Source organism: Melanotaenia boesemani, chromosome 17 (genome assembly GCF_017639745.1).
Source record: "Melanotaenia boesemani isolate fMelBoe1 chromosome 17, fMelBoe1.pri, whole genome shotgun sequence".
In the NCBI taxonomy this organism is placed as follows: domain Eukaryota; kingdom Metazoa; phylum Chordata; class Actinopteri; order Atheriniformes; family Melanotaeniidae; genus Melanotaenia; species Melanotaenia boesemani.
In genome coordinates this window covers 3,072,043-3,084,658 of record NC_055698.1, presented here as the reverse complement: position 1 = coordinate 3,084,658, position 12,616 = coordinate 3,072,043, and the positions used below count along the sequence as shown (strand labels likewise).

The 12,616-nt window shown below is 40.6% G+C and overlaps 1 protein-coding gene across 3 annotated transcripts in view; it reads right to left on the bottom strand.

Moving 5' to 3' along the window:
• The window catches only part of thrb (thyroid hormone receptor beta), a 173,023-nt gene that overhangs the window by 17,662 nt on the left and 142,745 nt on the right, over positions 1–12,616 (bottom strand). For all 3 annotated transcript variants that reach the window (XM_041967298.1, XM_041967297.1, XM_041967299.1), the window contains 2 exons: positions 8,373–8,445; positions 5,565–5,615 (listed from right to left, as the gene is read on the bottom strand). In XM_041967298.1, coding sequence (XP_041823232.1) covers positions 5,565–5,615; positions 8,373–8,379 — 58 coding nt within the window. In that variant the 5' untranslated portion in view covers positions 8,380–8,445. The remainder of the gene's footprint in view (positions 1–5,564; positions 5,616–8,372; positions 8,446–12,616) is intronic.

Here is a 12,616-nt window from a genome sequence, read left to right as displayed (position 1 = left end):
AGGATTAAACAGAGCAGCAGAACTAAACACATGCTGGTAAAAACGTTTGTCCTTACCTTAATGATCTGGAAAAATGTCTTTTGTTTTTAAAATGTTGGGATACAGACATGTTGGGAAGATGAATCCAGAGCGCGCTGACTACACACCTGCCTGAACATCCTGCCTCCAGCAGCTGATTCCAGGTTTTCCTCCGGAACAATTAAAGGAAGCAAGTCGGCCCTTCAGTTTTCAGATAAAACCTCCCTCATCGCTCCTCGCCCTGCACGGAGGATCATAGCGCTCATACGGATGCCGGTTCATCCAAGTGGCCTTTGAGCAGAACTTTGCACAAATATATTCCCTCCCGGATTGATCACTTTACGACTTTACAGTTCAAAGCCGGTCGTGAACAATTTTTGGATGTGAGGAATCTCTTCTACCCGGGGGCCCTCAATTAACGCAAAGCTTTGTGCCAGATGTCCCCGGCTACTCTTTGTTACCTGAGGAGGCCACATTAGTGGGACGTTCACCCTGAAATGTCAGGGTAAGCTCTGGAAAACAGCAGAAGGCTCCCACGTTGAAGGTGGAAGTTTGAGAAGAATTTGCAGCGTATGACTGCCTTTTATCACCTTGGCCATTTTTTATTTCTCTTCTTGTTTTATGACCTTCCTCACAAAGCTGCAAAGCACCAGCTCCTCTCCACACTGAGCCAAACACTGAATGGATGACCATCACAAACTCCGTCCTTGTTATTTGTGACCATGAATCCAATCAAGAAAAATTTCATTTCATCGGAGCTGTGATGTGTTTTCCTGCTGCACAAACTACAGCCGGTATAAATCCGCATGCGACCTGCTAAGACCTATTAGGAAGGTTATTTACAGGGTCAAACGAGGAGGTCTTGCTGCGCAGCTTTGGAACTTTGAGCTGCTGTCACGCATGAAAGTGTTTCATAAATAAATTTGATTTGATTTCTGGTAAGCATCTGTTTAAGAGTTTAAGATGGAAGCTGAAGGGAAATAAATACTTTTTATGTAAAAAACTGTGGGGATGAAAATCATAACATTATTACTCCTCTAGATTCCTTCTGCACACTGAGTCATCCCTCATATCATCACCAGCTTCTCAGGTACACTAGTATGTAAACTGTGATGGATAGCTACCCTGTAGGTGATCTACAGAAGTTTTCCAGGCATTTCTATCCCGTCCAGGAGGTTTACAATCCAGCCACTAAATGTAGTGGCGCCAACAAGCAGCTGAGCTGGAGTTGGTTTAGTGAGGATAGCAGGTAAATAGTAGCAGGAATAACTGGAAATGAGGAAAAAGTGGAAACATGGAAATAGTTTCTGTTGTGTGTTTGTTTCAATAACAATATTTTTCTCCTGAAAGCCAAGACTTGAGAGAACGATGAGATGAGAAAAGGTTTGGTCACTGTTGATCTGTGTGTTATTTCTACAAAGTTCTGTTAGTAATAAATTCTGCTTTCTTCTTCTGGTCGGCCTTTATGCTGCTAAATCTATTCATACATTCATTTTACATCATTTAGCCTCATTTGGCCTCATTTATCAAACGAACGTGGAAACGAGCACATCTGATCTTAGGACTGGATCCACGTGTGATTTATGGAACGTTCGTATCTGACCGATGCAGCGTAGGAATGATTGGGCCTTGATAGATGCAGCAGCTGAAATCCATCGTCATTTACATGTTACGCCCTTAATTATTCGTGGTCCAGAGGCCACGCCCAGTGAGGTCAAACCACGGAGAGGAGACGTTCTGCCGAAAAAGAACTTTTTTGGAGCTGGAGATGGAAAGCCTCACTTGTGAGGTGGAAAAGTATAAAGAGGTGCTGTTTGGCAGCCTAAAAACCGGAGTCAGAGGCGGGAACAAAAACGCTACCTGGAAGAGGATCAGGGAGGCTGTCAATAGCCTCGCCGTTGTTGCTCCGACTCCAGACGTACAGTCTTACTTTTATTTATTAAAATAGGGACAATTTGTGGACATTAATCATAATGGCTCTCAGGGACTCCTGCGCTCAGACCTCAAGTTAGGAACCACCATTCTAGTCAGTGGTGGGGAAGCTTGGCTCTCGTCCTGCACGTTTTCCATGTGTCTCTGCTCCAACACACCTGATTCAAAATAATAAGTCAACTTGACTTGTTGTTGGATCCATTTGGTTTCAATCGGGTGTGTTAGAGCAGGGAATGATAGAAAACATGCAGGAATGCGGCCCTCGAGGACCAGGGCTCCCCACCACTGTTAGATCTTACCGCATCATCTCACCAACCGTCTCCATGGTGATATGTCATAAAACCAGCAGCATAACAAATGTGACAAATGAAGTTAAACAGACAATACTTATGAAGAAACTCTTATAAAAGTAATGATCTGGTTAAAAACACAATTTTCTTTTTTATCAGCTTATCTGCTAAACAATAAACAAACGCAACAAGAGACGGTTTTAGCGACAGAAAAAGTGATCAGCTGATCACCGTCAGCCATCACGAGACGGAGAGGAGGAGCTTCTTTTAATGCGGGGAAAGCGCGGCTGTTGAACAAGACGCTGCAGCAATGCTTCATTAAGAAGTTCGGGAATCATTCCTTCCTTTCACAATGACCCTGATCAATAACTCCTCCATGTGTGAGAGCTGATCATCACCTCTGCATTTACCCAAACACACTCACCAATCCACCATCATGGTTCTCTACACTCTGTGTACATCTATTTTATTCATTTGTGTTTTTTTGGGCTTCCCTTGTATATGTGGTGTATATTGACTTTATTTTATATTTCTCTCTATGTTTACTTTTTTCTCATATCTTTCTGTTCTTTATATATTTTATCTGATGGCTGCGGGTGGAGTCAAAGGACTGCACCGGCTTTCTCCTTATTGGTCCATTGTAAGCACAACGAAAGCTCATCCTGACTGCTTGATATGCGTGTTTGTATGAGCAGTGCTGACACTCCTTCATCCTCCGTGATAACTCCTTGAGATTAATGACTGGATGTGTCTGAACTTCCTTCAGTTAAACAGAAACAAAACTGAGGTGATTGTTTTTGGAGCCAAAGAGAAACGACTAAAGGTCACCACAGAGCTTCAGTCTATACACCTAAAAACCACCAACCAGGCCAGAAATCTGGGTCTAATGATGGACTCAGACCTTAACTTTGAGAAACACATTAAGGGAATTACAAAGTCAGCCTACTATCACCTTAAGAATATATCAAGGGTAAAAGATCTGATGTCTCAGCAGGACCTGGAAAAACTAGTCCAGCTTTCATCTTTAGTCGGCTTGATTATTGTAACAGTGTTTTTACGGATTCTACCTAAAACATCAGTCAGACACCTGCAGCTGATCCAGAACTCTGCTGCTCCAGTCCTCACTAAGACCAAGAAAGTGGACCACATCAGTCCAGCTCTGAGGTCTTTACACTGGCTGCCTGTTTGTCAGAGGATAGACTTTAAAGTTCTGCTGCTGGCCTATAAAACTCTGAATGGTTTAGGACCAAAATACATCAGAGACCTCTTGACCCAGTATGAACCTACCAGAACCCTCAGGCCATCTGGATCCAGAACCAGACATGGAGAAGCTGCATTCAGCTTCTATGCTCCACATGTCTGGAACAAACTCCTTTATTTCTTCCATTTTATCTATTTTATTTTAGTTTTTTCTTTCTATTTTTATTTATTTTAATGTTTGTTTTTAATGCACTTCTTATTGCTTCCTGCACCCTGCTGTAATGCTTTTAATGTTTGATCTAAAACACTGTGAATTGTCTTGTAGAGGAAATGTGCTATACAAATAAATTTGCCTTGCCTTGATCCAGCTGGCATGCTGTCACGTGGTCCATGTAGCATCTAAAGCTCTACAAAGTTTAGCTAGATTTGTCAGCAACTGTACAGGTGAAACTAAAAAAAATAGAATATTGGGCAAAATGTAATTTATTTCAGTAATTCAATACAAAAAGGTAAACTAACATTAAATAGACTCATTATAGATGCGTTTATTTGTTACAATTGTGATGATTTTGGATGAAAACCAATCAAAATCTCAAAAAATTGTAAAAGTGTGAAAAGGTTCAGTGTTGTAGCTTCTAAGAGCCACACTAACCAGCTGATTCATCCAAAACAACTGCAGAGGACTCCTGAGCATTTAAATGGTCTCAGTCTGTTTCAGTAGAATCCAGCATCATGGGGAAGGCTGCTGACCTGACAGCAGAAAACATCAATGACTCCCTCCACAAGGAGGCAAAGCCTCAACAGGTGATTGCAGAATAAGCTGGATGCTCTCAAAGTGCTGCATCAAAGCACATCAATAAAAAGCTGAGTGGAAGGAAAAGTGTGGAAGAAAAAGGTGGAACAACCAGCAGGGATGGAGCAGCCTGGAGAGGGTGGTCAGGAAAAGGCCATTCAAAAATGTGGGGGAGCTTCACAAGGGGTGGACTGAGGCTGGAATTAGTGCTTCCAGAGCCACCACACACAGACGGATCCTAGACCTGGACTTCATATGTCGTATTCCTCTAGTCAAGCTGCTCCTGAACACAACACAACGTCAGAAGTGTCTTACCTGGACTAAAGAACATGACCTGGTCTGCTGAGCAGTGGTCCAAAGAGCTCTTTTCTGATGAGCATATTCTACATCTCATGTGGAAATCCAGGTCCCTGAGTCTGGAGGAAGACTATATGAATGTATATATATCTATTTATTTATATATATATATAAAACCTAAAAATGTTGGAGCTAAATTTTAATAATTTTTTCATTTTAAATCATTTTCATTTTTAACACGAGTTTCATATGGAAAAAAATGCTTTAAACTATTTTTATTTTTAAACTTTAAGATGAGAAAATTTGACCCAGAATATAAAAGGAGGGTAAAGATAAAAAAGCTTGGTTATACGTGTAGAAGTTAAATATAGTGATATTAAAAACACGCAGCACAGTTTATTTCAACGTCATGCATGAACGGATCAATGTGGTGAATGAAAAATAACTCATTCCACTACATCCCGGCGCTGCATGACGATATAAAGATGAAATTGTGCAGAAATTACACCCTGCTCCCATGGACCCACTGTCATGCATGTTTTAGATATTTCCCTGTATTTCCACACCTGGCTGGGTCAACGCCAGGCTCCTGTAGACCTCCATGAGGAGCTAAACTGGCTGTATTGAAGCAGAAAAACATCCAGAACGAGCAGCGAGGTGGGTCTGGAGGAATTGGGAACACTGGTATAACACTAGCACACACAGCAAACAGAGCTCAGACTACCTCACACCAAACACACCTGACTCAGGATTTCATGTTGAAATACTTACATATACAATCTTATAGCTATTTAATTCAGATTTCTACCAAACATTCCTCTGAATGTCTGTTTGGGGTTTGCTGCAATAAATTGCTCTCTCTAAATAAATCACTCATTACCCATGATACCACAGGATGTAAGAGGAGGTTAAAACTGAAGGATTTCTTGTTTTCATTGTGAAAAGCTTGACCTTTTACACCATGAGCACTCCAAAGCTGAGGCAGAGAGACAGAGAGGAGGACAAGCAGTGCGGAGACAGAAGATAAATATTACCATTCTGAATGGCCTCATCTTTCCAGCTGGGGGAGCATTTTTCTGCTGGCTCTAAAATAGATGAGAGAGACACTTTACAAAAAAGCTACAGCTCAGTAAACAGATGAGAGAGGCAGGTTGAGGCTGTATTCCTCTCACATCACATCAACAGTATTCAGAAGCTAGCTTAAATCAAACATAAGCTACGTGTTACATACTCTGAGAGAAGCGAGAACTTTTTTCTTGTTCTTGATTCCACGAGAACAAAATGACGTCATCTTGCTCTTGCTGATGTGAATAAGGACAGTCTACGGCTTTTTCATGACGCATCAGCAGAACTTTCTCCTCGTGGGGTTTGGAGAAGTAATGTGTGATTGATCGGACATTTGAGGTGGGCGATGTTAACGCGGACAAGAAGTGGAAGGTTGTGGCCTTTCCGCTTTTCCCTGATGAGAGGCTGGACAGATAGTTTTAATGAACAGCTGATCAAGGTGATGAGAATGTACGTAAATTTATACAACACGTGGAATTTAAAGACACGGACACCGCCGGGCGCACAACCCTCCCCGGTTATATTTATTTAACCAGTTTCTGGTTAAATATGAAATAACCCGGTCAGCTGTTCATTACACATAAAAACACAGACATCCCCCCTGCAGTCATCCCGCCCGTCGCAGAGGAAGCTTCTCGTGGAGGATGACCTGACTGGACCAATTCAAACTTTTTTCTTGTTCTTGTGGCCTTGAGAACAAGCACAAACGTCTTGCTTCTTGAGGAGTATGTAACAAGCTTAAGACAGCAGCTTTGCCTCGATGTGGTGTTTTTGTTGTAACAGCAAGCCAGGGGAGTGGGTTCGTTTCCGTGTGTGATACAAGGGAATTTGGGTCTGCTCAGATAAAAAGCATTTGTGCAGAATCAGGGAGGTTAGTGGGACAGTTGATTAATGGGTAAGGACCAACTGACCTCGTACATTATATCTGTTAGCTAAACATGGGGCGCGTCTGTCTGACCCAAAGTAGGGTACTTTCAAAGAAAGACACTTTGGTGGGATGGAAGGAAATTATTTTTGTATCTAATAAGTTTCTACAGAAAACTTTACACTAACTTTACCTTCTGAAGAGAGCTAAAATAAAACCATTAAATTTTTTTAATTGGAGAAACCTGGCTTGCAGATTGGGGGGTTTAAGAGTGTTGTGAAGCACTTCAGGTAGCTTCACAACACAGGTATGAGCTGACGGTTCTGCTGCTGCTGCAAACGGTCCAACTAGATTTTAACATCCAGCCGTTGTCCAGATAAATAAAAAAAAGTAATAATAACTTATAGGCTTTTGACAGGATCCCAGATCTTGTGACTTTGAACATGATAAATTTAACACACAGGGACATTTCTTCAAGGTGGAGTTGTGAGAAGTAATTATGCATAGCCGGTGTCTTACCTGCAGTAGACGTCAGAGACTCTTAGTTTGGAGAATCAGGGAGGAACCATCTAAAATAACTCAAACCTCAACTTTGTGGTGGTTCAAGCAAACGGTTCACACTCACCGTCCACTTTACTGGGTCCAACTGTTCACCATCATGTTCACACAAATATCTAACCAACCAATCACATGGCAGCAACTCAACACATCTAGTCATGCAGACCTGGTGAAGACGACCTGCTGAAGCTCAAACTGAGAATGCTGGACCAGGATAAAGCAGAAGACACACCGGGTGCCTCCTGCCAGCTAAGAACAGGAAACTGAGGCTACAATTCACACACACACACACACACACACTCACCAACACTGGACAATAGAAGATGGAGAAACGTTGCTGGTCTGATGAGTCTCCATTTCAGCTCCACATTCAGATGCTAGACTCAGAATCTGCTGGAAACATCATGAAAACATGGATCCATCCTGCCTTGGATCAACGCTTCAGGCTGCTGCTGGTGTAATGGTGGGGGGAGATTTTCTTGGTCCACTTTGGGCCCCTTAGTACCAACGTGGCCTGGTTTAACCAGCACAGCCTACCTGAGTATTGTTGCTGACCATGTCCATCCCTTTATGACCACAGTGGAGCATCTTCTGATGCTACTTCCAGCAGGATAATGCACCATGTCACAAAGCTCAGATCATCTCCACCTGCTTTCTAGAACATGACGATGAGTTCACTGGACTCCAACGGCCTCCACAGCCACCAGATCTCAGTCCAGTAGAGCAGCTTTGGGATGTGGAACTCAACTCTGAGCAAGGTTTCCATCACCTGCTTCCATTTATCACACCAGGAATTTAAAAGGTCCGACCCGGTTCTAGAAGGTGAACCTGATGACGTGGACGCTGAATGTAAGTAGTGAATCATTTACTTTTTTTACTTCTACTAATTTAACAGAAGTAAATCCTGCTGATGTCCCAACTACATGACAGCAAAGCAAGTAACTTAAATCAATTTATAATCTTTAAAACATAGATAGAGATTATAAACTAGTTTGATAAAATGATGTGGAGGAATACAGATGTTTATGATGATTCACGCTTCTTTTTTGTACTCCTGGGAATAGCTGTTAGCTAAACTTCCGGTGAGAATTCCTCACTGATTTTCCAAACAGAGTGCTCCTGGCTGCTGCTGCTGCAGGGAAAAACATCGACTACCACAAATACAATCGTTTTAATGTGCTTGTTTTTCATATTTCCAGATATTTTTATTAAATATCAAAAATAAGATCATGTCTTGCAGTAGAATGAAAACATTTGTTTCAACCTATAACCATGATCACATTTGAAATTGACTGAGCAAGTATTCAGATGTGATCAGGTGGCTCTTGTGGAGGACCTCAGGCTGGAGTCTTACCTGACATCCTGGTGGGGTTCAGGGCCAAGATGTCATCCTCAGAGCCTTCTCAGACATCTGGGTACCTACCAACCTGAACACACAGCCAACATATCAGTTATTATGCGCATTAACTCCCATTTACACTGTTAGAGCTATAAATATGACCACGTTCTCCCTTTGTCCACTGCTGCAGAGCCCTTTTAACTAAACAACTAAAATCAGATATTAAAAAAAGTTTTTTTTTTTTTAGCTTGATAAAACAGCTGAAAATGTTTCTTGTCTTAATCTGAGAGAAGATGTGTGGATGCAGTTACTGTGTCTGTGATGTGTTGCTTTAAAGGCCTTCTGGCTCTTCCAGCATGTTTTCCTCTGTGTAGAGTGACATCTAGTGGTTAAACATCAAAAATATGAATGAATAAACTCAGTAAATGTCAAAAGGTCTACAGGTTTGATTCTCAGGATTTAGATTCTTTATCCTTTGTATGACTTCATTTTTTTTAATATTATCTGAATTAAAACCATCTTAATGCTGACCAAACATAACCTGCAAACACAAGATTAATCACATAAGCTTAGTATTTGTACTAAAAGGTTTGTTGGAACTTCCTTGTTTCACTTTTAGTATTTAATGAGCACTTTTATATGTTTTATTTTAGTATATTATATAATATATACATATGTGAGTGTATATATATATGTGTGTATATATATATATATATATATATATATATATATATGAAGTAGTCTATCGCCCTTATTTATAAACAGTAGTCATCCATCCAGTGGTCCAGTTTAAGAAACACATTTCTACCCATGTTTGAGATCAATATGGTTTATTCTGTTTTATAATAATCTTTGTGTACATGTGTGTGTGTGTGTGCAGTACTTTGTTTCTTTTATTAGTTTTAAAAAGTCAGGCGCCGTCAAGCACTGAAAGGTTAGTGGAGCTGAACTCCATGAAGATGTGTGTGCATTTTTCTTGTCTTTTGTTTCAATGGGCACTTTTTTTTTTTTTTTTTTTGAAAAAAGCATTTTATTTACTTATTTTATTGAACATTTATTTAAGCAGGAAAATCCCACTGATAAAAAAAACTCTTTTCCAAGCAAGTCCTGGTCAAGACAGGTAGCAGCAAATACAGTAAACTCATTAAAATCCAGCAATTTTTGGCTAAAATAGGTTTTTATGGACAAAACAGGTGTTATGGAGCAATTATTCTACTGGACTACTTTACTGGACCAATGCTGACGTAACAAGAGTGTTTCTGTGGCAGGATCATCTGTTACTGGACTACGGTATGGATTCAAAGATAAACTGCATTTGTGACTGGTAAGACAGTGTTTACTGAATCTGCAGTTCTGATCGTAGCCTGGAATGGTACACATCATTCACATGTCAGGAATATTTGCTTTCAGTGGCGTATGACATGTAGGTACGTAGAAGGGAGACTTAGGAAAATATGTCCGGCCCATGGGACATCTGGTACCAACGGGTTAAAACACAAATATGAAACATAAGAAGTACAGGAAGGTAGGAAGGAATAAATAAATAAATAAATAAATACTGTAAGAAAAGACAGTGCCTTCAGTGGTTTCCACCTCAAAACTGTTTGGATTTTAAAGCTCTCAATAAAATCAGTTCAGTCAGTTTTCATCTTTTCTGCAACATATTCCCTGGTGAAGGTGCAGAATGGATAAAAGCCTTGTAGCTTTTTTTAAAGCAATTTTTTTCAACATATTCCTGCTTTAAAACACCTGAATCAAATTAAATGGATCTAACAGCCAATCAAGTTCTGCACAATACCTCATTAATCTGACACAGGTGTGTTGGAGCAGGACTACATGGAAAACCTGCTGGACTGCGGCCCTTGTAGGACCGAACTGAGTATCCCTGCACTAGAGTCACTGATGGGATCATTTGTGGACTAAAAAACGTGAGGTTTGTCTTGTCTGTACTGAGAACACGTTTCAGATGAAAGGATTTCTGCAGGAATACAATAGGCTAAAAAAAGGAAATGATCCACAAAGGTAAAAAACTGTGTCATCAGCATATAAATTTATATTATCACCTGTCACATGCAACACTCCTTTGTGGACAGTAACTCATTCAGAACACAAACCATCATATTTAATATCCGGAGTCCTTTTACTGGAATTATTTGTGCTTCATTCTGTTACAACCCAAAATAAGGGGTATGGTTGGGTGCAACAAAAAAATAACGTTGAGGACAGATGGTTAATTAAAAATAAGCACATTTTATTAAAACCCGTGAACGGCGAGTGAAAACCTGTAACAGAAAATACACAAAATAAACAAGTACTGGGGTTAGCGGACCTGCTGAAAGAAACAAACCAAACATAGCCCAGCAATCCACCGAGTGCAACCCACAACATAACTGCAACTCGGGGTGAAACCTAAAACCAAATAAAAAGCAGCAGATCCATAAACTAATGTGACCGTCGTCACAAACAAAAACACTCTAACCTAGCCCAACACATAACTAATCACAACCGAATTTAAACACCACGACACACACCCAGTGCACAGCGGGAGTGGGAAAGTGGCCTGAGCCATTCCGGCTCTCCCCCTCTAGACTGGCCTCGGCTGCAGCCTTTTCAGCCTCAGCTCTTAACAAGCTGCAGCCTGATTGGTCCAGGCATGGCCAGTCAGAGGAGCGGAGACAGAGGTGTGCCGGCTCCAGCCATTCCAGGCAGTGCTTCCAGAGCAGGCAATCAACGGCAGTAACGAGCCGCAGCTGCCAGCAATCGGCAGTGGCCGGAACAATTCAGAGTCCTGAATGAAGGAGTGTGAGTTTAACAAATCAGTAAAAATGTTGTTTTGTTTTTTTATAAAAAAAAAAAAAAAAAAAAAAAAATGTTGTTTTGTAAAGTTCAATAGTGATGTCTTTCACATCACCTTCACTGCAGCTGTGATGGTAACATTTTTTTCCCTGAACCCTGATTGTTATTTTAAGAAGATGACATAAAAACTCCTCTACTTGCTTACTCAAAAATGCTTCAAGATTTTTGTTCAGCACTGATGGATCAGATACAAGTCTAATATTTTTCCGCAGGGAGACTCACAGACTTAATTGGCTACGTGCATCACAGACTACAAAAGTTGCACCACTTAAAATAAAAGCATCCCGTCAGATTTTTTCTTGGTCCAGATCCCTTCAGATTCTGGGTGCAGATTCAGATCCCAGTCCGCTTGTTGGGGACCTCTGTTGCAAATGAAGGAATCATCTTTACTGGTACATATATGTTAATACTGGATCTACAAATAAACATCTGCATTTCTAAAATAAATTGGAGGAACTTCTGCTAGATCACTTCCCAGGATGAAAGTGACGACCTTCACCTGTTCACCTGATGAACCCACTCCTGTTCATCTGGGTGTGATATTTAACCCTTAAAACTCTGCTAGATCTCCAGCAACCCAGTCCACTACTGCATATATCACCACCAGTGTCTCAGCAAGGGTAGTATGTAGCTCTGAGGTTTACAATCCAGCGACTAAATGTTGTTTTATTCAGAGATTATCTGGTAAATCCACAATGATCCATGATAGCAACATTATTTTTCACATTTCATCATAAAAACATCACCATCACTACTATGTTGCTAAGAGACCTCTATTTAGACCTAGACATGATGATGAAGCCACTTCCTGTCAGACTTTCCACCAATCAGAGAGCTTAGATTGACGGTAACGTCCAATCAGGAGCAGCCAAAGATCAACCAGTGAGCAGAAAGTTGTATGTGTGTGTGAAAAGAAGAAAAATAATGCTCCTCTATGGCTGGAATAAAGCCAAGAAGACGTTTCTGATGCACGGTGACGCCACAAAGCAGCTGAGCTGGAGTTGGTTTAGTGAGGATAGCAGGTAAATAGTAGCAGGAATAACTGGAAATGAGGAAAAAGTGGAAACATGGAAATAGTTTCTGTTGTGTGTTTGTTTCAATGCCAATATTTATGCTGATAATATTTCAGCTTCTACAGGCAGGTTTACATAAGAGAAAAAAGGGGGACCAAGTATAGACAAAAAAAAAAAAAAAAAAAAAACTAACAAAACAACAAACAAACACAAAAAGACTTTAAGATTTTAAGAGTTAATTTGTATGAAGATAAAACTAATAAAGTAACTTGAATTTCTCATTAGAATAAAAAAAGGTATTAGTGTGTTGTGTGGATCTATAAAAGGCTGCAGCATCATAGCTGCCTCTTCACAAAACAAATACCAGGCAGCAGTTTTAGCCTCTAAGCT